At 45.4% G+C, this 26,637-nt stretch overlaps 1 protein-coding gene across 1 annotated transcript in view; it reads right to left on the bottom strand.

The window, feature by feature from the left end:
* Lrrk1 (leucine rich repeat kinase 1) overlaps window positions 1–26,637 on the bottom strand; it is a 136,381-nt gene that overhangs the window by 56,365 nt on the left and 53,379 nt on the right. The window contains exons 4-6 of the mRNA XM_075952355.1: window positions 20,671–20,842; window positions 19,419–19,598; window positions 18,580–18,728 (exon numbers count right to left, since the gene is read on the bottom strand). Coding sequence (XP_075808470.1) covers window positions 18,580–18,728; window positions 19,419–19,598; window positions 20,671–20,842 — 501 coding nt within the window. The remainder of the gene's footprint in view (window positions 1–18,579; window positions 18,729–19,418; window positions 19,599–20,670; window positions 20,843–26,637) is intronic.

A 26,637-nucleotide genomic window follows, 5' to 3' on the forward strand; every position in this document is an offset into this window, starting at 1 on the left:
CAGAAATGTGTTTAATACTCTGTCATTGCAATTTTCCAAATCATTCCAACTGCCTTTATAGAATAATCTCCCATACTTGCCTGGCTAGAAGTTGTGTCAGTAAAGTAGATGACAGTTGAGACTCAGGCTAAACATTTGAGCAAAGGTTGGCTACAGTGTGGCGCTCTTCCCACCAAATCCCACCAGGGGGCATCAGGTACCAGGTGATTCTACCACTGGGGCCCCATTTGATCTTCAGTCAAGGTAGTGCCTGCCTGATCTTACAGCTGGTTAAAGTCCATTTGACCCTTTATGTCTCACAAGCACTATGCAGTGTGTGTGTGTGTGTGTGTGTGTGTGTTCTCTGTTCCTACAACTGCTTTGACTTTGAGTGAATTCAACATTGTCAGTCTTGGCCTGAATCAATGAATACAATGGTGGGTGTCATGTGGTGTTTCCACAAACTTCCTTCCTACGTTCACTGTCTGTCACCTTGCCCCTGGGTGCCCACCTCATGAAAGTGTCCCTTACGACCTTGGGAGAGGGTTGAAGGGGAGGGGAGAGACAGGGAGGGGAGTGGAGAAGAATGTAGAGCTCAATAAAAATCAATTAAAAAAAAGAAGAAAGAAAGTGTCCCTTACATGAACTGGCAGTTCTTTAAAGTGTTTAAATTCATCATCACCACACTTTTTGTTGAATGCCCAAGTGTCCCAGCTAGTCCAGGGGGAAGTCCCCTGTGAGGGTGCCTGTGTTCTTTTGACTTTTTCTGGTCACTGGGGTGATGATTCCTGGCAAAATCAGACGCCCCAGTTTCCTCTGATGCTGTCCCAGGCAAGTCCTGGCCTCAGCTCTGATTCTCATTCAAGGAAAATGCTATTTAGAAACCAAGATGTGAGCATTAGGTATGCTAATCACTGCTGGAGCAGCGCCGCTTCTCTGCCCATTGGCTGGACACAGCTCTATGCTTACACCAGTCATTCTGATACCCTGGAGAGCTGCCCTGCCTTTACCTTAGCCGGGCACTGCTGGCTTTATCTAATACTTAAAAAATCAGTTCAGAATTCTGTTACCTGCCTGAATTCTGTCACCCCTGCAAAACCCTAGGGAGTAGTCTCTTTCTTGTGGCTAGAGAAGCCATGCTGAGCGTAGGGGATTTCTAAGGAAAAGAACTCCGTGTGGCAGCAAGGTGTAGACTTGGCTCGGCCTGGGCAGACACACCCTGACTACCTCCCAGGAGGGCAGGTAGCCTCCTGGTAGAACACAGGAGGGAGGGAGATAACAGGCTGAGAAGGAAAGCCGAGAGGAATTCACAGGCTTGGCTTGCTTTCCACACAATTCACTGTGTGGACCCAGCAATGACTCCTTCTGAGGGCGAGGTTCCAACGACCTGAACACTTTCCACCAATCCCACCTTTCAAAAGTTCTACCATCTCTGGAAACTTCCATGCTAGAGACTAGCTCTCCAGTACAGAAACCCTTGGAGGACAAAGCAACCCACCATAGCACCCCCTTTCTTGATCTCCCAGATGGAGAACCCCATTTCTTTATCTCTAGGTTGGAGCACCTTATTTCTTAATTTCCCAGATATAGCACCCATTTCTTTGTCTCTAGGTTGGAGCACCTTATTTCTTTCTCTCTCAGATGGAGCACCCCATTTCTTTATCTCCCACATGGAGCATGTGTTTCTGTTACAGAAGAAGGCCAGCATCTTGCTTGATGCTGTTGTACAGCAGTGGAATGTGTCCACTGTTATGTCAGACAATCAGGAAGTTTTAGGTTCATAGGTGAGCATGTGGGCATGTGTGGGTTTGCAAGCCTCTGACTGCCTTAGCTCACGTTTTTTGATCCTCACAGACTCAAGAGTGAATGATGAACCCACTCAACAGAGAAAGGATGCTTGTGTGGAAACCTGAACAGAGATCATTCTATTAGAAGAGAACCACCCACATGGAGAAGTGCAGTGTGTACCACTGACTTCACTAGACCCAAAGGAGAGGGGAAGCAATTGCTGCCGCTGGTTCTTTGAGCTCTTTCTAGGTCCCACCCAGAGTTTCTTCACAACAGACATCTGATAAACTCCTGCCTAGAGCGAAGCCTTGTGAAAGAAGCCTGAAGCTAGGACAACATTGTTGCAGAATCTTACTTTAACTATGCAAAGCTTGCTACTTTTTAAAGCTGTATTTGTTTAATTATGTAAAGATGTGTTGCTGTTTCACCTTGCCTGCCGAAGGCACCTGACTGGTCTAATAAAAAGCTGACCGGCTAATAGCTAGGCAGTAGAGGGTTAGGTAGGGCTGGTGGGCAGAAAGAATAAGTAGGAGGAGAAATCTAGGCTCTGGGGAAGAGAAGAGAGAAAGAGGGAGAGAGGGGCCTGGGGTCAGTTAGCCAGGCCAGACATGGAGTGGGACATACAGAATAAAAGAAAGGTAAAAGCCTGGAGGCAAAACATAGATGAAGAGAAACAGGTAAATTTAAGATATAAGAGCCAGAGGGACAAGCATAAGACAAGGTTGAGCATTTATACTAATAATAAGTTTCCATATCATGGTTTGGGAGCTGGTTGGTGGCCCAAATGAAAGCCCATTACATGACATCCTTGGAAGACAGACGGGCTTGTAGGCTGATGCATACTGAGTTAGATGGGCATGTTGTAGACAAACACGGAAGCCTTCCACCTAGTCTTGGGTTACACTGAAACTTTGGATTGACACGTTTTATTATCATTTCTGTTTCCCAGGTACCCAGGATACCTAAGTATTCATATTGCCCGAGAGAGGACAAAGAACACAAAAATGACAACTGTGTCCATGCAGTTGACAGAGTTTAGCAAGCCCACAGTGCTCATTGCTTGTTCGTGTCAGTCTGGGCTGAATTACCACAAACCAGGCACTGGGGGAGCACAGCCAGCCATTGCATAACCCTTTCCCGAGTGCAGAACCAACGGATCAAAAGCAGCTGGCACTGAGCGGCTCAACAGCTCCGTGGTCAAGCCACACGCACCAGGGAACACAGATGGAAAGTGTCCTGGGGTTTTCTCCAAGCCTTTCAAATCCTGGCCAAATGAAGGGGAGCCCAGAGGAAGCACTGCCTCCCCACAGAGGTACTGCGCGATGGCTTGGGAAGTTGTTTTCCAAGGTGGTGGCAGGGACTCAGGCTGTTAAAGGGTCGGGTGGGAGGTTGGTGAGACGCTCAGTGGGTAAGAGTGCTGGCCGTGCAAATCTGGAAACCTGAGTCTGATTCCTGGAACTCAAGTAAAGATGGAAGGAGAGAACTGCTAAGTCTCTCGGCAGGAAGTCTTCTGGTCACTGGGATATGCTCTGGAGGAAGATATTGGGATGCAAGCCCTAGTCCCCCCTTTTCAATTCCCAGTCATGCATCAAATGGTTCCTTAGACCGATCCCCTTGAGCTGTCCTCATAATACCAGAAGTTTTTCACACAAACACACTGTACACATGCTTGTAGTGACATTTCATTTGTATTTTAATAAATAAAGCTTGCCTGAAGATCAGAGAGTAAAGCAGCCCCCGGACTTCCTGTGTTCAGCGGAGGTTCTCAGATGACGTCTGAAGATAGTGTCTCCTTAGTTTGGGACTTTGGGGCTTCAGAGGGGTGAGAGGAACCTTGTATCTGTTTTAGTCTATGCTTTGGTGACTTGCTAGGAAACCTTAGGAAAACAGCAACTGGTAACCAGTCAGGCAAAGCCCAGAAGGGACTGTGGTTCAGATTCGGAATAGCCTTGAAGCCTAGTGACAAAGGTCTTATCTCCAGCATGCTATTGGGAAGAGGAGGGAAACCAGGAAGTGGGATTTAGTGGGAATCTTCTGGTGGTGGGGGCATGCCCTTGAGGCTGGCTCCATGAGGGAGTCAGGTAAAGTAGACAAACCTGGGCAAAAGCGCGTGGCTTGGGAGGCCAGAGGCCCAGGGGCAACCTCTATCACTGGTTTGCTAAATGGCCAGGTGGAACTGCCTTCTAAACATTGAGGGTTATACCCCTAGGTTGGTGTTGTTCTCAGCCCTAGGCAGTGATGCTTCTGCAGTTAGCAACTGGTCAAAGTTCTGAGGATAAGAGGGTGTCAAGTGCTTAGCTCTAAATGGGAATCTATTCCATTCCTCCTGCAAGTTTAGGGGATTTAGTGATGGGGGCAGAAATAAATATAAAGCAGGGGGTGGAGAGGAGTACTATAAAATGCCATCTCTTGGGCAGGACATGGCAATTGCATCCTGACCTCACTAGAGTTATGGCTGCTTGCGCAAGATCCAACCAAAAAGATCAGTGGGTTACCGTGTGTGGGGGTTAGGGGAGGGTGTTCAAGGGCAGTGGGAGGTGGGAGGAGTTGGGGTGCATCTAATCAAGATACATCATATACATGCACAGAATTGGTGAGGACATTTTAAAACAGAAATTAAACTAATACTTAATAACCCAAGAGTAAAAATAGCAGTATGTAAATGGGTGTAAAATCATTGTTTACAACACGGGAGACTTTGTTGTTGGACAGGTATCGTAAGTCACTGACTGCACTGAAAACAGGACTCACAAAACTAAACCCCCCAAAGTGACAATGAAAGTAAACATGGGTTGATTAACCCAAGGGGATTAACTAAGAGAACCATTCCCGAAGGTCCTGATTCAACATAAACTGTTCTCAAGTAAAAGTTTAAAGAACAAACAACCCCCTTGTTGGGTAAATGGTTCCTTAACACAGCTGCTCACTTCATTTTATGAGTCAAAACTAGCAATTCTGTAAGAGCCATCAAAATCCCAGGCCAATTGCATGTGTGCACACGGGTGTAAAAACTGCCATAATATCTTTTAAAAGAGAATACAATTTAACCCAAATCCAACTACGTCAATCCCAAGGCCAATTAAAGTCTCTCTAGAAACTTAGCAGGGTGGTAACCAAGACCTGGACAACCACAGTTCATTTTCTGAAGGAAAGGGATCATGTATTCCTTCTGCCAGCTGTGTGCGAGATGCTTCCTAGAAAAGTCTGGCTCTGTCTGTATTAGTTCTCTTGTTTTCCACCCTGGTGATAGAACCCAGAGGCCCTTGCATGCCCAACAAACACTTCACACTGAGCCCAAGTTCTTGAAAAGTTAGAGGGTCCCCCAATCAATATTGCCCTTTTTATAAGCCAGGCAGTGGTGGCTCACACCTTTAATCCCAGCATTAGAGAGGCAGAGGCAGGCAGATCTCTGTGAGTTTGAGGCCAGCCTGGTCTACAGAGTGAGTTCCAGGATAGTCAGGGTTATACAGAGAAACCCCGCCTTGAAAAACAAAACAAAATGAACAAACGAAAACAAAAAGGCACCTTTTTCTTATACAATTTTGGTTTTTCTTTTAAAATATAGGAAATTTATAAGAAATCTCCTACTACTTTGCTAACAGTTGAGAAAGAGAAAAAGCAAGAAATGAAAATTCTTACGTAGTTAACAAAGATATTTAACTTAATACTGAGAGCCCATCTCAGGTTCTTCCATTTTAAAGTAAATACAAGATTTCTGCCTCATAATTAGGTGAGAAATTAAAGCCTAATATTTAGCAGAGTACATTTTAACTATGAGATCATTTATATATAGAAGGGATATTATTTAAAATTGAAAAATTTAACAACCTATTTATACAGCCAATTATCCACCCATTCACCCATTTAGTCATCCATCCATCCATCCATCCATCCATCCATCCATCCATCCATCTGCCTTCCATCCTTCCATCCATCAGCCACCCACCTATCCATTTATCCACCATATACTCATTCATGCATGCATCCAATGATCTACCCATCACCCACCTCTCCATCCAACCATCTACTCGTTCATGCATACATACAATGATCCATCCAATACCCACTCACTCATCCAATCACCTATTCACTCATGCATACATTCAATGATCCATCCAAACATACGTACAACCATCTACCAAGCATTTCAGGATCTACACTGCATGGCTAACATGGAGTGAACAAAGGTGGCCAGAGACCCTGCTTTCAGGACGCTTCTGGTCAGGTAATGCAGTTGGTGTTAAATAGGAATGTTATCCTAAGAGTCAGCTCTAGATGTTGCTAAGAATTTCGAGCAGCCAGGAAGTCCTGAGAGGTAAGAGAGGGTGTGTGTTCATAGTGCGCATTGAGGAAAACCTTCCCAAGGATGTTGTGTGGGGCTAAAGTTTGCAGGGTGTCTTGGGGACAAAATGCAGTGTGCTGGGTGTTGAGAAGACAGGGCTATTTTTCCTGGCTGGGTTATTCACTGGATGGTATGGCATGGTCAACATGGTTTCTTCTTACTATTGGACATTTGGGGTTTACTCCCAGTTTTCCCTCTCTCACATAGTGGGGTTTGGCTGTTTTGGCAATCACTTAGATGCCTTTGAATTATGTCCTAAAGATAGACTTGAGAGATAAAATTACATATTCAGAAGAGATTACTAGAAGAAAAAAAAGGTTTAACAATCTTTGTCACGTGATGCCAATTACTTGGGCCCATACGGAGCCAACCGCAATGCCAGGAGCACAACACTGGGGTACCTGCTGCTCTGGCCCTGCCAAATGTCTTACTGAGCATTTCTGTGTCATTGTGATAGTTTCATAGGTGGGGGACAGTGCTTTAGTTTGGTTTCCATGATCGCTAATGCGCCTGTGTATGTTTTCCTGTTGCTATCTGAGTCTTCTCACATGTGAATTCATTGCTTATTTCTTCTGTTTGTATCTAGTGGGACCTGTAACCTGCATCCAGCCTGTAGAGGTGTGGATGCGATCAAGCTGCTGTGGAGTCCCAAGTGCAGCAGAAGACTCACAGACCCTGGCTGAATTAAATTGTACATTAATCCCAGCTGATGAGATCGTATCAATCATATCCAGTATCGATCTATTTTGGGTTTAAATTTTTTTTGTCAGTTTGCGTTCTATTCCTCTGTTTTGTTGAGCTGGTGTCTCCCTATGTTGCCTAGGCTGTTCTGGAACTCCTGGGCTCAATTCTCCTTCCCCAGCCTCTCAATTAGGTGAAACTTCAGATATGACCTTCACCGGTTTTACTACCCCTTTAAAAAAAGTTTATTTTAAAAATAGCTTAGGATAAATAATTTTACTATTTAAATACATCCATATTATGTCTTTATATTTAGAAGTATGCTTTTATATTTATATTTGGAAGCATGCTTTTAACATTTGGAAATGCCAACCATCTATTTTTTAAAAAATATAATTGATGTGTGCTTTACAATATTTATGAGATAGATAAAAGTTGGATAGTTCCAGTGAGTTTCCCAAGCTCAGTTCTTGCTTGTCTGCAGTCTTGCCTGCAGTGTGATTAATCGAAACCTCTGAGCTATACCCAACAGTCCTAACATTTAGAATGTTTCCTCGTCTCTTATTCTTTGTCTTTGTGTTTTCCAGTTTGTCCTGTAAGATTAAGCAATGGTTTTCTGCATGTCCAGGTTATCAATCATTTTCTCTGCTCTTAGCGAAGCGTGAGTAATTTAGATAACTACTACCTTATATCCAAGCTTCCTAAACTGTAACTTGTGACCCCATGTGGGGCCATGAAACTGAACATGGAGGTGGCGGTGTGGGGGAGTCACAAACCTTTGGCAACAGTAGAAGGCTTCTGAACACGTATTGACTGCGAAACAGCTCCAAACAGAACGTGTCTTAACCCTGAGCTGTTTCCAGCAGAGCAGACACGGCAAACCTGTGTGGTGTCACCCGTGTGGTGTTACCGTGTGGTGTTACCATGTGGTATCGTGTGACTTCACTAGAGTCACGGGTGGAAGCACACAGCACAGACACTTGTCATGGAACACTGTCCTGTCCCAGCACACCAACAAAGGCTCCCGGAACACCTCGGTCTGGAGGCTGGACTAAGGTTTGAAATGCAAGGCTTTTCACTACATATAAAATTTTACAGAGACCCAACAATTTGAGGAAAACAAAAACCTCCAAGAGTTGTCAACTGCCATGTCTCATGTAAGTATAATAAGAATACCTATAGACTGCATTGTGCTAGACTGTGGGATTTTAGAAACTGTAGTTTGATTTGTGGACAAGTTTCATTAAAAAAAAAAAACAACCATTCAGTGAGCTCCAGTTGGGGATTATGACAGAATTTCTAGAGCTTTCTGATATGGCCCTAATCATACTTCTGTTACCATGTACTACAAATTTATGGGACATGGTCTTTTTGACATAGAAAATCAAAGTATCAGTTGCTTCTGCACCATACTGATGAAGCTCTAAGTCCCGCAGCATCAAATAGTCAACTGAGATTTAATCCTTTATGTAAAAATGAACAAGCACACCACCTCATTAGTATGCAAATTTGCTTGAATCTCTAGTGACCTATAAATTATAGGTAACAAAGAATTGTTTTGAAATAGAACTATTTATGATTTATTACAAGTAAATGATTTGCATGCATATCTTATACAGCTATATACCTGTAACAATTTGTTGGGCTAAAAGAGGCTGTGATTAAGAGAACTCTTTAAGAGGCCTTGCTGCATAGGACAGCTCTAGCTGTATTATGCCCCACAGGACAGGATGAACATCTACTGCAAAGTTAGTCTGTGAAGATCAGAGAAAAATAATGCCTGTGTAGAATATAGCAGTCCTGTCTTATCCATGGGGAGATATCCTGAGAGCTCTGGGGATGCTTGAACTGTGGCTAATACCAAGCCCTAAATATACTATGCTCATATATACATATATATATCATATATACACATATATGTATGTATATATATTTGTGTATGTGTATATATTTATGCCAGTTATATGAGTTAAATTTGTATATTACACATAGTAAAATAACAACAACAAAACTAACAAGAGAATAATAATAAAAAGTTATAATAAAAGTCAAGTAAATTTTGTCCTTCTCTCAAAATGTATATCTGAACTGCCAGCATTTCCTCTTGTGTGTTTGGGCCACTATTAGTAAAATAAGGATTAGTTAAGCATAAGCCCTGGAATACTCTGAGAGTCTATCTGGGAGCTGAGACAGTTGCTAAGTGACTATTAATCAGGTATAAACTCCAGCATGGAGGCACTGGACAAGGGGCTGCATCACACCGGGAAGGGATGGGTTGGAAGAGTACGAGAGCTCACCATGATACTTGGAATGGCAAACCATTTAAGACTTAAGCATGGTTTTATCTAGGATTTTTCATTTACTATTTTGGATCAAAATTGACTGTGAGTAAATGACACCATGGGAAGTAGAGCCGTAGGTAATGGCTATGACCACTATAGCAAGACCAGGAAAAGCAAAATCAACAGGAGGATGCCTGAGTTTGCTTTGTGATCCTCTGAGGAGAGCAAATGGCTTTCTCTTCCTCTCACATAAGTAGGGGGTGAATAGGCCAGGCTGAGGGAACTTGGGATCTTAACAGCACTGCCTTTACTTCTTCAGAGCCTCACTAATCCTGAGACAAATGTGGGAATGCTAATTTCTGCCTCTGCCACCGGAAACAGAACCTTCAGCTACTCAGGGGTTCAAGGAATTTAAATGGTGGCAATGAGCACATAAATGTTCTTGAAGAAAATCCTTTGCACTAGGAAAGTGTGAGACCTTACCTAGGAGGAAAGTGCTCCCCAAAGGTCTTAGTTATACTTGAAAAAAAGAGTTTGTAGTCTATGACCACAAGGTTTAACCATCATGCAGCCCCTACTCAGTCAGGGCAGTTGGCAGCTCCCTCAGGCCCAGCAAAGGCAGGAGCCTCCCTGGATGCCCATGGCCCTCCCTGCTCAGTGTGCAGATAAAAACGCCCACCCAGGGCACATAGACGAAGACCTGCTTCAGCACTGACAGCCTGCTGCTCAGCTCCAACGCAGAGGCCGGCTCGGGGACCGCCAGTGGTTAAATTATGTAAGTCAGGGACAATCTAAAGATGAATACGAATGGCGAACTCTCGATGGCAAGATCTAATTTATCTTTACTCATCTGAGAGATGTAAAAGAGAAAATGATTTCCACACTGAGCTGTTTCGAAATTAATTTCAGTCCTTGTTTATTTCCAACCCTTACAACTGTCCAGCAAGCCCTGTGCCTGCCGCTGGCGGCTGTGCCAGGATGACGGCTAAGGCTCCAGAACCCGGCTAAGCTTTTCCTGGTGTTTCTGAGTTCTCTTTTCTAGGTGTCAAAGCAACAAGCTATTTTTCTGCTGCATTACAGTTTAACACTGCTCAGCTGTCCATCATGAGTGAGGCTCTCAGGAGGCAAGAATCTGGCTGTTTAAGATGGACACCAAGGACCAGGGAAATGGCTTTGCCAGGTCTCACTTGGCTTCACTTCTACTGTTTAAAAAGTGTTTCTGAGCAGATCTGATCATGTGTTGTGGCTTCTGGAACCTTCCTTACCCAAACAGCAACAGAATCCAAGGAGCCTTATGCCGTGGAATCTAATCAAGGTCTTCTCTGCATTTCCCACTCAGCCAGCAGAGGTGCTCTGCCCAGAGACCCAGTGAAGGCTGCGCCCCCTGTGTTAGCTGCGGCTTATAGAGAGGTGGGAAGGACATTAAAACAGCACCCGCTAAAGATAGGCTTGGCAGTGAGTGCTTCCCATCCAGCCCTTAGGAGGGAGGCAGAGGCAGGATGAGCAGGGGTTCAAGGCCATCCTCAACACACAGCAAGTTCGTGGCCAGTCTGGGTTATATGAGCTCCTGCCCAAATATACCAGAAAAAAATCCTCTAAGGTGCCTGTGCTCTCAGGACACTGAGGTAGAAGAGTTGCAAGTTCAAGGCCAGCTTGGGCTACACAGTGAAACTGTGTTCCCCAACCAAACACCAAACCACATAAACCAGTGGGGGAAGCAGGCTCCACACACAAAACAAGATGGCACACCCTAGAAATGTCCCTGGAGGTAACCTCCATCACCAGTGTTCTTTGGGGTGATGGGCCACTTCACAGAATTTACTGTTGTGAATGGCAACCCAGCCAAGGGTGTTTCCAGGCAGTGTATCAAATAGGCAAAGTGCTCTTTTAATGGTCAGCATTTGGAGCTCAGTATTAGGAAGGACACCGACAATAACACCACCAGCTCAGGTCAGTCCCACAGGATACCCAGAAAGGTGCTGAGCTCACCTGGACCTCTTTGGCCATCACCCTTCTCTGCTCTTTGGTGGCATCACTTTGCAGGCCAATGCACCCACTCCACGACACTTGTCTTTGAGATTCACTTGAATCACAAAAATGACACCTGCTCCGGGGAAGCCCGGGAGCTCAAATGAGTCAGGCGGTGTGTGCTACGATTTCATTTCCTCTTCTGATGTGAGCAGAGAAGCCCAGGAGAGGGAAAAGCAGTGTGGTCTTTTCTTTGTCTTTTCATTGGCAAGATGCACTCCTCACTTCCAAGCCTGTGGCTAGCCTTGGCACGTGAGGTGGGAGACATCTTGCAGAAGGGATCAGAGATCTCTGACTTTCTCTTCTTCAACATTATACCAAGAAAACCAAAGTCACTGGCTGTCAACATCTGGGGCACACTGGAACCCACCTGGGAGAGTTTAAAAAACTCCTGAGGCCAGGTCCTGCCCCTTGCAGTGTGAGTTGGTCAGTGTGGGGGTACAGTTTGAATGTGGAGAGTTTGAAACCCCTGGACATTTCAGCTCAGGAAAGCAAGACCCACTCACTATCATGAGACCTGCATGACCTGCTTCGGAAACTGAGTGATCTGGGGAGAGCTACGCCTGAAGGAGATGTGGGTGTTTGGGCAGCGATACTGTCTTAGTTGCTGGGCAGCAAGAGGGCTGATAGCAATGTCTTTGTACTTTAATATTTCCACTTGGAAGACATACAGCACTCCCTGCAATACAGTATCACGTTGTGCAACACGAACTAATAAGATAAGAAAGAGCAGGAAAACAATCAGTAACTACATGAATTCAGGAATAGAGGAGCCCATTTCCTTTTGCAGCACGAAGGTAACAGCAACAACTAACCCTTTGAGTGTGTACGGCAGGCCAAGTTCAGTGATAAGCCCATGATTGCCTCTGTGCCGGCACTGACATCTCCCTGTTTTATAGGGGATAATGCAAACAAGGCTTATAGAAAGGGAATACGATATGGAAGTTGGGATATCAATCTTCTTTAGTAACAAGGAAACCAGTAAGAATAAGAGAACAGTGAAAATAAAGTAGCAATAAATGTAGTAGAAGAGACGGAAAGAATGCCCCACTAGGGAGGTCCCGTGCAAATGGGAAGTGCCGGGACACACACACACACACACACACACACACACACACACACACTCAGATGAGCTTAACACTGTATGCTGTTGCCAGAAGACCAGAAAATAAAGTCTCAAGGACTGGAGCTGGAGAGATGGCTCTCACAAAGACCTGAGCTTAGCTGCAAGCGCCCACACTGGATAGCACACAACTACCTGTAACTTTAGCTTCAAGAGAATCCAATGTCTCTGTTCTGTATGGACAGATACACTTTGTGTGTGTATGTGAATGCACACACATGCACACACACACACATAAGATACACTCACATACACACAGTGATGCATTATATATAGCAAGACACACCCACACATACATAGAGAGAGACAGCAGACACACACACACACCCATACATACAGTTAAACATAACTCTAAAAGAAGTCTCAGCAAATCTACTCAAGGTTGATGAAAACGAGAGAGTATGATGTGTCCATATGAGAAGGCTTCAGACTCCATTTCTAGGACTGAGATATCCAGAGGACTAAGGAGACTGTCTTAGTCAGGGTCACTATTGCTGTGATAAAACGTCATGAGCAAAACCAAGTTGGGGAGGAAAGGGTTTATTTGGCTAACACTTCCGTATCATAGTCCATCTTTGAAAGAAGTCAGGACAGGAACATTGAGGCAGAGCTGATGCGAAGTTTATAGAGGAGTGCTGCTTACTGGCTTGCTCACTACGGCTTGCTCAGCTGCTTTCTTATAGAACCCAGGACCACCATCCCTGGGATGGCTCCAACCACAATGTGTGGGACAGTCCCCCATCAATCACTAATTAAGAAAATGCCCTACAGACTTGTCTGCTTACAGCCCAGGCTCAAGGAAGCATTTTCTCAATTGAGGTTCTCTCCTCTCAGATGCCTACAAGTTGTCTCAAACAATACAAAAAAACTAGCCAGTATAATAGACACCATGTCAACTTGACACAAACATTTCACTGTTAAACTTTTCTATGTTCATCCCCAAAATCACACATTAATAATATCTATTACAATATAAGCATTTCAAATTTTAAAGTTCTATACTCTTTAAATATTAAAAAAACACTTAATAATTCAGTCTCTTTAAACAAAATCCAAAGTCTCTTTTAAAATCCAAAGTCTACAACATGGTCATGTCTATCACAATACCCCACTCCTGGTACTAATTTCTGTCATAGTTAGAGTTACTATTACTGTGCTAACACATCATGACCAAAGCAAGTGGAATCCTATAAAAATAAAAAAAATAAGCTAAATACTTTCTTATTTCAAGAGAAAAGAACCAGGGCATGGTCATAATCTGAACAAAGTAAAACCAAACTCCAGCCATGTAAATAACTCTTGTCTGATGTCTGGGATCTACTCACAATCTGCAGGACTCCTCCAAAGGGCCTAGATCACTTCTCTGGCTCTACCCTCTGAGCACACACAGATTATCTCCTAAACTCAGGCTGTCTCCACTCCACCATTGCTGCTGTTCTTGGTAGTTAAGCCATGGTACTGGCACCTCCAGAATGTTAAGATCTCTTGCTGGAACTGGACTGCGCTTTCCTCAGTAACCTCTCCTGGGGTCTCTTCAGGGACCCCAGCTCTGTCACACCCTGCCAAGCCTCAGCTTCCCCTTCTTGACTTCAAAACAAGCACCACCTTGCTGACTCTTACACATGACCAAGGCTAGCTGGCAGCATGAGGTACAAGCTTGGCTACCTCTGGAACGCAGCTTCTGTGCGCTGACTCGGAGGAAACACTTCCAAGATTTCGCCTCAGTGATGATAGTCTCTTCTTAATAACCACTAATTTTTTCAGTTTCAGCTAACCAACATCAATTGTCCTAGTAAAGCAAAGATTTTTTACTTCAGTAATGTTGGTTTCTGGTTCATTACAGATGATTCTTCAGCCCTAGCTGACCAGAATCACGGATTCTTATTTCAAAGTATGCAATGTTCCCAACTGAGTCTTTAAGTGACTCTCAGACTTCCCTTCAGAACATCACAAGTTGGGCCTCCATCCTCTGCATCTCTCTCAACATTCTTATCATCTAAAGCCCTAATGGAACAGCTCATCAAGCTTTGAGGATTCAATGGCTTTTCTTCCCAAAGTTCCAAAGTGCTTCCACAATCCTTCCCAAAACATCATGATCTGTCACAACCATACCCCACTTCTGGTACCAATTTCTGTTCTAGTTAGGGTTACTTTTGCTGTGACAGTACGTCAAAACCAAAGCAAGTTGGGGAGGAGAGAGTTTATTTGGCTTCCACTTTCACATCATAGTTCATTATTGAAAGAAGTCATGGCAGGAACTCAAACGGGGCTGGAACCTGGAGGCTGGAGCTGATGCAGAGGCTATGGATGGGTGTTGCTTACTGGCTTGCTCATCATGACTTGCTTAGCGGCTTTTTTATAGAGCCCATGGCCCATCAATTACTAATTAAGAAAATGCTCTACGGGCTTGTCTGCTTACTGGCTTGCTCATCATGACTTGCTTAGCAGCTTTCTTATAGAGCCCAGGACCCATTAATTACTAATTAAGAAAAACACTCTACGGGCTTGTTTGCTTACACACCAAGCTTATGGAGGCATCTTCTCAATTGAGGTTCCCTCCGCTCAGGTGACGCTAGCCAGCACATAGCTATCTGACATCAAACTGTATATGTGAGGCAACCTTGTAGAACTCAGCAGCAGTAGGAGACACACATGTACACACAGTCACATGCATTTTTATGTTGATATAGGACATGTCTCTATATTCATATTTCAGATTCTGGTAAAGGACAAATAGTGTATAAGGGGCTTGTTCAGCAAGTAATGTGATCAGCAAGGTAAGCAGAAAAATAAATATTCAACTCAAGACATCTGAAAAAGAATTGCAGGCAGCCCCTCTCTGCATGTGGATTCACCTAATTCCAGATCAAAATTAATTTTAAAAAGTCATATGTGTAATGAACAAACTTTATATCTTGTCATTTCTCCCTAAATTTTACATTGTAAGGACCAATGACTCCCCCTTTGCATTGTATTTGGCATTCTAAACCATATAGACATGACTTAACTATACAGGAAGGAGTGTATAGATGACGCAGAAATACTAGGACATTTCACATGACTGACTTGAGCATCTGTGGATTTTGGGACCATCTCCTGGGGTCCTGAAACTCACCCTCAAGGATACAGAAGGCTGACTGCTCCACAATTAACAGGCAATGTCTATTATAATGCCACTTGCCATGGCTGAGTCTTGCTATTAAAATGTTGCAAATGTTAACCATGTTTTCTTGCCAAGCATGCCTATGAGACAAGCATTTATTCGTCTTTCTCTTTTGGGTACAGATAAGATGCTGCAAGAAGCTGCAATGATGAACCCTGGAGTTCAGAATAGTCCTGAGTCTTGTTGAATCCTCATCATCAACCACAGAAAACTTAACAGAGGGATGTGTGAAGACTGGTTGAATAAAATTTAGTTCCTTGACAGGACACTGAAATGCCATTACTAGGTGTCTTGCTAAAGTTTGAAAGAGAAAACATTGACCTGCTTAACATCATAAAAGGAAAGAAATACATATATAGAAGTGTGCTTCATAGATGAGCACTAAACGGCACATCCAAAATCTGAAGGGAATGCACATTGATCTGCCAAAACGTAATCTCCTCAACTGAATATAAGGGAAGTGACTGAAGGCTTCAAAGGAAGCGAAAATAAAGACTCATGAAACATCTATAGAGAAACAATGAAAAACTCCTCAAACCTCCATAAGAAGCAAGAATGGCTACATGAAAACCTCAACAAAACAACAGGAACAAAACTGAGGAGCAATTTATCTACAATCAAAGATGTAAAAATTGTAAATAGAATGTCAGTGGTTCGAATCCAGCCATAGAAAACAAAACAAACCAGTTAGTATTTCCTGCAAGAATTCATGGTTGGGTCAGCAATAACCACCATCACTTATTCAATCAATGAATTAATGTAATGTCATAGCTTCAAATGTGATTTAGCCTAACTCAGCAGCCTTTTTAACTCACCACTAAGCAAAAACCAAACCAATCTAAATATAACAAGGGCCTGCTGTCAAGAAGCTCAAAGCCAGGGATCATAATTCACTGCCACTAAGACCTTAGAGCCAAAGACACAGGAGAGGTACCTGCTTGCAATATGACTGTCCAGCTTTTATTGTTCCTAGTGATGTACAGACATGGATTAAACACATTATACACACACTGGAAAGGGAGATTGGTCTTCTTTTCATGATAAATTACTCAGTCTGAAGGAACTCAGACTTATAATTAGTAAGGGAAGCTGGTACTCTTCCCCTCCCAGAGTCATCAGGCTGGAAAAGGAGATGGCAACCACACAGATGCACATCCCTTTCAAACAGTGCTGAAGCAATAAAAAGATCACAAAAATAAGAGCAATTCAAGACCATTAGGGAGAAGCTAGAAAATGTACATACAGATACATAAATAGGGTGATCCGAGAACCCCAAGTAGAAGTCTCAGGAAACTCATCCTAGACTGATGTGAAGGGGATGCGGTCAATGCGGCCGCTGAAGGAGGCAACAGGCTCCGTTACTAGGACAGATGCGTGAACACAACTAAAGCGTTTATTTGATACGATGAAAATGGTGCCTGTGGGAACTGTGCAGGGTAGAATGCGTATAATTAACTTCAGAAAAAACGAAAGAACGGGAAGCTTGTATTGTTAGACTGTTAGGATTTAACGACACACCTGTATTCAAACAGCAAGGCTGTACCAGGAAGGGCTGGTCCCTGTGTACCAGTCAGTCCTCAGAAGCCCCAAACACATGCCAATGTCTATATGGAAATGCCAACTGTAATGTTTGAACCCAGAGAAAAGAAGCTCCATTTTCACTAGTGTGGTGTAGTTTATATTTGAGCCAGGGTCTTGCTGTGTAGCCCAGACTAGCCGCAAACTGAAGATGTTCCCACTCAAGTGGGGATTGCAGACACGTTCACCACCACACTCAACAGCCCTTCTCCTGGAACCCGTGCTGGATTAACTGGCTGTCCAGCCAGAGATATGAGAGCTAGCTCCCTCCCCTCACATAACACACAGAGATGAATAGCAGAAAAACCAAACCTTAAAACGTAAAAACTAAATGGATAAAAAATACCGTAAGAGTCTCTAGCAGAATATTTACATAACACCTGACTGGAAATCCCCCCTTTACACACCCCAGACCCCAGAGAACCAGTAAAGGAAGACATAAACTTATATGGCTGTTTGTCTTCACATCTATGTCAGCACAAGCAAAACAGGCAAAAAGCAAACAAAGGACTGGGGAAAAGACTGGCGACACACAGGACCCACAAAGGCTTCAGATCTCTAACATGTGATTTCCAGTGAGAAAATGAAAAGCTAATGCTTCAGGAAAACAATCAATAGGCATCCGCAGGCTGCTCACATTACAAGGATATAAATAGTTTATGAGCACATGAGAAAATTTAATAGTATTATTAATAAAACATGGAAATGAAAACATTTGATAGCTGTGTTCCCCGGATAGGAAAATGAGAAGGTTCAGGGTGGGGTATCTAGAGCTGGCCGAGGTGTGGGACAGAGAAGCTCAGATGCTGTGGGCGGCTGGCTCCAAAGCAACTCACTTCAGGAGCTCAAGCCTATGTCAGCAGACATACCTCAGCAAATGGGGCTGCGTAAGAAGAGGCAGAGCCCAGAACCCAGAGAGAACCCACGCGCATGTCCTCAAGAGAAGGACCGAGACCACCTTGCCTTCAAGTACACTAAAGACTGAGTTGAGGAGATGCTGACTGGTGTTTTAAAAAGCCAACTTGCCGCTAATATAAATGGTGTCATTTTTTTTTCTTGTTTGTTTGCTTGCTGTTGGTCAGGATCCCATGTACCCCAGGCTGACGTTGGGCTCTCTACTTAGTGAAAGGTGACTTTGGACTCCTGATCTTCCTGTCCCTTGACTCCCCAGTCATTGGGATCACAAGCCTGTGCCTTCACCACCTTACCAGCTGCCTGCACCACCATACCCAGCTCCCTGTGCCACCATACCCAGTTCCCTGTGCCACCATGCCCAGTTCCCTGTGCCACTGCGACCAGTTGCCTGTATCACCATGCCCAGCTCCTGGTCTTGGCTCACAAAGCTCTCACAGATTCCCTTATGGAAGTTCATAAAGGGATCCTTCCTAGGTTGGTAGATCACTTAATACAAGAGGAGCAGCCGAATCCATTTCACCGCATCGCCCTAGAGTTTTCGCTGTTTATGAGCACATCCTACTTGCATAGTTTAAAACCTTACTAAGTTTAAGGGAAAATTAAAAAAAAATATGACCTACTTAATCCGTTTAGAAACATGGCAAAAAAGCCCTGTCCAAAAGCTGTGTCCCAGATCCTGCCCACAGGCCATGTCACTCACTGTTTTCCCGGGGTAGCTGCTGGGCAGGGCACTGGCTTCAATGAAATACTTCCTGAGCAGGCGCTTGCTTGGGTCAGGACTGTCCAGCAGGATGTAGGAGCAAAAGTAGGCTCCGTGGCGAAGCAGGAATATGGCAATGTCTTCGTTCCCTGATGGAAAAAGCACAGAGAAGCTCAGGGAGTCCAGATGTCCCAGAGGTCATCTCTCCTTGGTGGGGCCTTGGTGCAAGAGAGCAGGCTTTGGGTTACTCCCCAGATGTGCCAATTCCTGGCAGCAAGAGCTTATGGGACTTTGTTCTGCCCACGAGGTCCCACTTGCCATTGTGGGTCCCTGCCACCCACTGGGGAAACTAGAAGGGACGAACAGCTATTTTGAAGAAGAAACTGAGAAGGGGACCAGGAGATGCCTAAGTCAGCGAAGTGCTTTCTGAGGGTCCAAATTTCATCTCCAGAACCCACATGAAAAAGATACTGAGCATGATAGAGTAAGATTGTAATCCTAGAAACAGGGAGGGAGAGGAGGATGCGTGGGGCTGGATAGCCGGCCATCTGAAATGACCAGGGAAGCTCTAGGCAAAAGCGTGATTCCCCTCTCTGTCCCAAAGCACGACAGCTGGGGTTGTCTTCTGGCCTTCCACACACAAGTGTGCACATATGCACCACACACACACACTCACACACACACACACACTCACACTCACTTACACTCATACACACAGAAACGAAGGAGACGCAGAAGTCCTTCCACAGGCCACTGGAGTTAGTGGTGGGGGTGGAGCCAGAGCGCCACACTGAAAAGTCAGACACTTCGCAGGACAGGGTTTAGTGTAGGGGACCCACCTGACTTGATGGCTGCGTAGAGGGGCAAACGCACAATGACTGGGAACTCATTCTTCCTGACAGCGTAGTTCTCGGGGTCAGCCCCATGCGTCAGCACCAGCAACTTCACAACCTCCAAGTGCCCGCGCTGGCAAGCCAGGGCCAGCATCCAGTTCAGCAGCCGCTGGGGGCTACAGGGACCTGGAGGGGTGAGAGGGCAGAGGGACAGTGTGGCTAGATGGTACCAGTTGCTCCCTGCACTCATCTCGTCTTCCCATTGGCCAGGAAGAAAATACAGCTATTCTAGCTCTGATTGACAGTGATGTTTCCACCAAGTGGAGAGAGCTCTTACCCTGAATTTGCATCCAACACTTCTCTACATTATCATAGGCGGCTTATGCGCCAAGAGAAGCCTGAGTACCAAGGGTATGTGCCCTGTGATTCTGATGGATTAAAGATGCCTACGTGGTGAATAAGGCCAGAAAGAACTCCCCATAATTGCTGTAGTTTTTCTAGATGCCTTCCCCTTCCCTCTTACACTAGCCCCAGGGTCACATCACACGCAGAGCTAATCATGGGAGCCCTGAAGAGAGTCATCCTTTAGCTCCTTCGTGCCTTCCTGTCTCATCTCATCCAGTCTGCTTTTTAAGTTTCTTAAAGCTCTACTGATTCCTATCCCTAAGGTCCTTCGCCCTCCAGGCACACACGGGAACCCTGGCTGGGAGGAACCACTGAGATAGAGCTACCTCAATGCATATAGATACACCCACACGAGGCCACTCCGTGATTGTGACCCCGGTACAGAACAGAAACAGTAGGGCCGTTGGTTTTAAAATTATGAAAAAATTCAAGGTATCAATTACAGAATATCAAACCATGCGAGGGTTCTTCTACAGCATCCAGCCTTGACATCAAAGGCCCAACGCCTAAAGATCATTCCCAGAGCCTGCCTCAACCTGTTGTTTGTTGTAGTGATGTTTTTGGTGCTTGTCCCTCATCGCTGAGCCAAAACTACAGGGGAGATATGGGAGACTAGAACACCTTGAGTTCACCAGAAACAAATTACAAATGCATCATACCACAGTATAGCCTTTCAGCGGAGTATTGTTTAGCCATAGAAAGGGTTAGATACTGGGTGATGAAAAGACAGTGTGTAACTTTCAATGCATATTGCTAGGTGAGAGAAACTGGTCCGAAAAGACTGCCTTAGGGTGTGCTTCCGGTTGTGTTCCAGAAAAGGCGGTGGTAACCGAGCTCACACACAGCACTTTACCTGATAAGGACTCCAGCAATTCATGGACTACTTCGGTGTGTCCAAAATGCGCCGCCACCACAGCTGGGTTATCATCAGTGGGCTCCATCGGCAGCTCCACGCGCTTCTCCGTGAGCAGGAACCGGACGGTCTCCAGATCTCCGTGGGCTGCTGAGATGCTCAGCAGCTGACCCTGGTCAAAACGGGACAGGGTTTAGTGAGGCCAGCTCTGTCACTTCCAACAGTTCTCCGAGTCTCCGGCAAGACTGTGGCTCAGGCGTCCAGGGTGACAACACCCTCCCTGTGCTGGCGCACCACGCTTAGACCAAGGCTGTAGGAGAGTGGACAGCCACACTCAGCTTCACAAGCTTAGAACACAAACAGAAACCAGTCCATCAAGAGTTCTGTATTATTACATGTGGAAACAATGCTTTTAATATACGTGGGAAGGCTTTCCAACTTATACTTGGGCATAAACCCATAGGTTGAAAATACCATGTGCAATGCATGGAGTTGACCCATTGCAGGACGCCACAGCTTAGCAACACTGCACCTGGAGTTGTGTTTGGAATGGTTGCTCCGTGTCACAGACAGAATTGCACATACCCCAGGGAAAATCCAAAATCTGGTGTGACTATTCCTGAATGCATATTATTTCCCCACCGTTACAAAGTCCAAAAATGAAGCCAGACCACTGTAAGTTGGAGAACATTCATTCAGCTTCAATAAAACTTTATTGGCAATTCCTGTTTCTTTTTACTTCCCTAATGCAGTTTAGAAACCTGGGACTGGAAAGGAGGCTCAGCAGTGAAAATCCAACTTTCTGGAGCTGGAGAGACGGCTCAGCAGTTAAGAGCACTGGCCACTCTTCCAAAGGACCCAGGTTCAATCCCTAGTACCTACATGGCAGCTTACAACTGTCTGTAAATCCAGTTCAGGGGATCTGATACCCTCATACAGACATCCACGCAGGCAAAACACCAATGCACATAAAAAATAACATAATGAGTGTCATGAAAAAAGAAGAAGAAAATGACCAAAAAAGAAAAAAATTCCAATTTTCAAAGACTGTGGAGTGCTCAGGCCTAAGTGAGACACACACACACCACCTTCTCTGAGGCTCTGGGGATACCGTGGAGAGAAGGAAGAAAGACTATAAGACCCAGAGACAAGGAGGGAGCACCGCGACACACTTCTGCACACGACACAACCATGAACTCACGGACCAACAGAGCCGTGGGAACCTGCACACGACCTGCAGGAGATGCGGCCACCAACATTCCATTGTGGATGGGGAAGGGCTCATGATGCACCCACAATTCCTGGGACCTATTGGTAGTTATAGGTTGTTGGGGGAGGAGGGGCAATCTTTCTACTTTGATACAGCCACTGGTAAGGTGCCCCGGAGCCAGAACACAACCCAACACTCATGCTCAGGTAAGCGATTAAACCCAGTGGGTGCTGAAAAAGACAAAACCAGGAGTGGGGCCTGAGGGGAGGAGAAGAGGTTCAGTGGGAGTAGTAGGGGGATAATAGGAAGGGTAATGGGGGGGGGTAAAAAGGGACTTAACATATTATATAGGTAAGAAATTAGCAAGAAATATTTTTTAAAGAAGAAAACCTGTCCCTGCCTATGTGAATTCCTCTTTCACAGCACTGATGTCAACCACTTGCTCATGAAGATGGACACTGTGAGCCAAGAGCAGGAGCTCAACTGCCATCTGACGATCTGTGAACCTTAGAGAGGGGGAGGCGCCAAGCTCCCTGAGGACTGCCTGACTGAGAACGGCCCTCGTGGGCTCACAGGTTTGAATGCTTGGTCATTAGGGAGTGGCCCTACCTGACAAGGATTAGGAGGGATTGCTGGAGTAGATGTGGCCTTGTTGGAGGAAGTGTGTCACTAGGGGTTTCAAAAGCCCAAATCCGTTCTGGTCAATGTCTTACTCTTTCCCTGCTGCCTGTGGATCTGGATGTAGAATTCCTAGCTACTTCTCCAGCACCATGTCTGCCTGCATGCCACCATGCTCCCTGCCAGGATGAGAATGAGTTAAACCCCTGAAACTATAAGTCAGCCCCAATTAGATGCTTTCTCTTATAAGAGTTTCCACGGTGATGGTGTTTCATCACATCAACAGAAACCCTGACTAAGACACCATCCCACAGGTTACTGATAGATAGATGTCAGTAATGATGGGGCTCCACACACCAGAACCCAGCGACGACGAAACAACAGCAGGATTCTTGATTGGAGTTCAAAGGAAGAAAATGATAGGGCAGACACCAGTCCCTGCCTGAGTCCCAACTTCATTCCAGCTACCCTGGCATCTAAAGCTGTGAGGTAGGCAGAATAGGAGCTCACAGACCTGCGCCCACACAAAGGGGACACAAGTGTGGGAGCGCATTACTGAAACCTCAGGCCTTCCTACATGACTGCTTCCCACGATCTTGATTTAGCATGTTGGAGGAGGCACAAGGAAAGACCAGGTAGGAAGGAGTCAGTCCATGATTCTGTGCACGTTTATGGAAGTCCTGTATGTGTAAGGGGCAGAGCTGACCACAGAGCAACCAACAGGACAGTTAAGAAACCAAATGTCTCCAGAAAGTATGGCAGAGCCAGGTGGGCAGGAAGGGATGGGTAGGTGGGGCGCTGGAGACGCTCACCAAACTCTCAGAGAGTGGGTGCTGCACTGACTGCAACGACAGCTTCATTTGCAATGACATGCAGTTCTCAGTACAGCTATGCAAGGGGTCTGTCTCTATTTCCATGGTGGGAATGGGAACATGCAACCCTTAGGTAGGGTGTGGCATTATCAACGGAGCCACCCTGAATCTGAACTGCATGCTGTATGGCTCTGAAACACACGTTCTCTTCATTCAAGACCTCCTGGGCAGCGAGGGACTCTTGGAGGAGCGGTTGGGTTCTGGAAGTGGTGTGAAGGGACTAGAGATGGTATGTCTGACAAGCAAGCGAGGGGGGCTGGAACTACTTGCTTAAATACAACTGGAAAACAAGAATTCACCACTCCTCTGGCCACGTGGGGCCCTGCAGCCCAGCCATTCCTGGAAAGCACTTGCGTTACAGAGAAAAGCCACAAGAGATTGATTAACTGACCGACAGGACTAAGAGCTGTCTAGACGCCTGTCCATCACAGGCTTAAAAGCCCCATTCTCACTGGGTGATGGGTGATGTCACAACCGGCCACAGACAAGAGGGACCCAGAAGGCAGGGAAGAAAGGAGCTGCCTCTCTGGCTGGAGACAGCCTGGTGGCTCTGAAGTCTTTAATTCCATATAAAATAAAAGACCAGCTTCTTTCTGCACCCTCATCTTCCGCTATAAAGGAAGGCTTTCGCATGGTTTTCCTAGGGCATGTTTATGCGCACACGCTCATAGGGAAGCCACACAAAACCAAGTGTGCTGTCCAACGAATTATTTGTGTGCGTGCACACAAGTGTGTTTGGAAGGTCTTGCTGGTGCGTGTTTGGGTGGAGGCTGGGGATTGGCTTATATCTTCCTCTACTGCGCCCCATTTACCTTATGAGACAAGGTCTCTCACTGAACACAGAACCTCTATTTCTGCCAGGCTGGATGGCCAGTAAGTCTCCAGGATCCACCTCCCTCTGTCCCCTCCCTCGGCACTATGGTTTCAGTCCCCTATCCCCTATGTCCCCACACCTCATACTGCAAGGGCTTTACTGACCGAGCCTTCTCTCTAGTCTTCATCTGATTCTTTAGTACTTTTTACCACGTGTGATACGCTACATCTACAGGGAAAGAAATCATTCTGTTTCATGAACTGCCACCAACTCCCATGTGAATGGGCCCCCAGGCAGGGGAATGGAACGTAGCACAGAAACCCCTTGTTATGGTTTGTCTAGAGAATGTCCCCAAGGGTCCTGTGCTGAGAGAAGGTTCAGCTGGTGGGATGGCTAGATCCCGAGAACTTTGACCTCATCATCAGGTTAATATGCTGTTCATTTCATAGCAGAGTTGGCTGGTCCCCGAATAGGTGTTCCCACTTGGAGAAGAGAGGTCCCCAGAAGACACGCCCTTGATCCACGTCTCTTGTCCCTGCTCCACTGTGCCCTTCCCCACTCCTTCTTCCTCCTCTTTTGGGCTGCCCCAGGGTGAGCAGCACTGTGTCCCCCTGTGCCTTCTCTGCCATGGTGTTCTCTCTGCCTATTATACACCTACAGGCAACAGAGGAGGCTGGCAATGGGCTGAAACCCACAAAAACACAAACCACAAAATAAGCAGACAAAAACCCTTTCCCCTTCTGAAGTTGTCCTGTTAGGGCATTTTGCCATCACACCCAAGAGTTAAGATGCTCCCACTGTGTCGGCCCCACCTCCCCACCCCCAGTCTCTGCCCTGCCAGGAAGACTCAATACCCTGACTGCAGACACCATGAATTGATTCATTTTTGTCAGTTTGCAATTACTGCAAAATGGCATCATATTGTCCTCATTTTTAAAACCTCTTTTTTTTTGTTTTGCTGTGAAATAATTCGAGATTACAGAAGTCACAGTATAGAGCAGAGAGGACTCAACTACCCTTCACCCCCTTTATGCTGGCGGAGACGTCTTTCATAACTGTCCATGGTTTCAAAACCAGTTATGCGACATCAGACGTCATGCATGAACGATGTAGACTCATGCTACCCAGGACTTTCCTTTGCCAAGAAATCTGCCCCCTGCTACCTCCTGGAGGCTCAGCCACTCTGCCACCCCAACTCTGCCAGCCACTAATCTCTTACACTTCTGTCAGGCTGTGGATGAATACCCACCAGCCCATAATGGAGTAGACTGATAGTAGGCAGTACCAGTGGGAGGAAAGAGGTCACTGGGGGACATGCCCTTGACCGGGGTGTCCTGTCCCTGCTCCACTATCCTCCTCCCCTTCTCTCTTTTCCTCTCTTCTTCCTGACTGCCCTGAGGTAGATAGCTCTGCTTCTCCATGTCTTCTTTGCCAGAACTCTCTACCTCATCATAACAAGAAGCAAGGAGGGAAAAAGCCAGCCTGTGATGTGTGTGTGTGTGTGTGTGTGTGTGTGTGTGTGTGTGTGTTGCCTGAGTGTGGAGTGTTTGTTTTTTAATGTCCACTCCTCCAGGTTCTGTCTTCCAGAATGGATCCCATGTTAGAGATGCAGTTAGCAAATACTTCTTCGGAGGTTGTGTGTTTTCTTTCTTGCCTCCAAACAGAGTGATTCTTGGTGCTAAAATTTTTAATTTTGGCAATATACAGTTTATCTATTTTCCTTTAATAGACTTTTTATGAAGTCTGTACCATCTGCAAATAGAGGATGGTTTGTTTTCCCTTCAAATCTGTACAAGTTCTATTTAACTCCTTCACCTTATTTCCCTGGCTTGAACATCAAGAGGGTCTATTGAATAATACCGTATTGATTATGATTCTAATCGTTCTTTCCCATTTCAGAGGAGTGCAGGAGCACAGTCTCCACTACCACAGGTTACACACTCAAATTTTCCACATTTTGAAAAATTGCAGGGGACAGAGCATCTAGAGCAGGGGTTCTCAACCTGTGGGTCACAGCTCATTGGGCAAACCTCTGTCTCCAAAAATATCTACATTATGACTCATAACAATAAAAAAATACAGCTATGAAGTAGCAACAAAATAATTTTATGGTTGGGGGTCCCTACAACATGAGGAACTGAAGAGTCATTGAATTAGGAAGGTTCAGAACCACTGTGCTAGAGTCTACAAGATAAAGTCTCACCATGGGAAACCACTTTTGTGATTATTGCATCTCTCTTGCCATGAGTAGTAATTAAAATTATTCTTAAATAGAACTTCCAGAATTATATTGAGAGTAATATCCTCGCCTTGATCCTGATCTTGCAGGAAATTGAGTGTATGTAAGTGTGTCTGTGTGTCAATATGTAGACATGGGAATGGAGGTACCTGTGGAACCCACAAAGGAGTGCCATATCCCCTGGAGCACAGGAGGTTGTGGGCTGCTTGATGTG

This window comes from Microtus pennsylvanicus, chromosome 18 (assembly GCF_037038515.1).
Source record: "Microtus pennsylvanicus isolate mMicPen1 chromosome 18, mMicPen1.hap1, whole genome shotgun sequence".
In the NCBI taxonomy this organism is placed as follows: Eukaryota; Metazoa; Chordata; class Mammalia; order Rodentia; family Cricetidae; genus Microtus; species Microtus pennsylvanicus.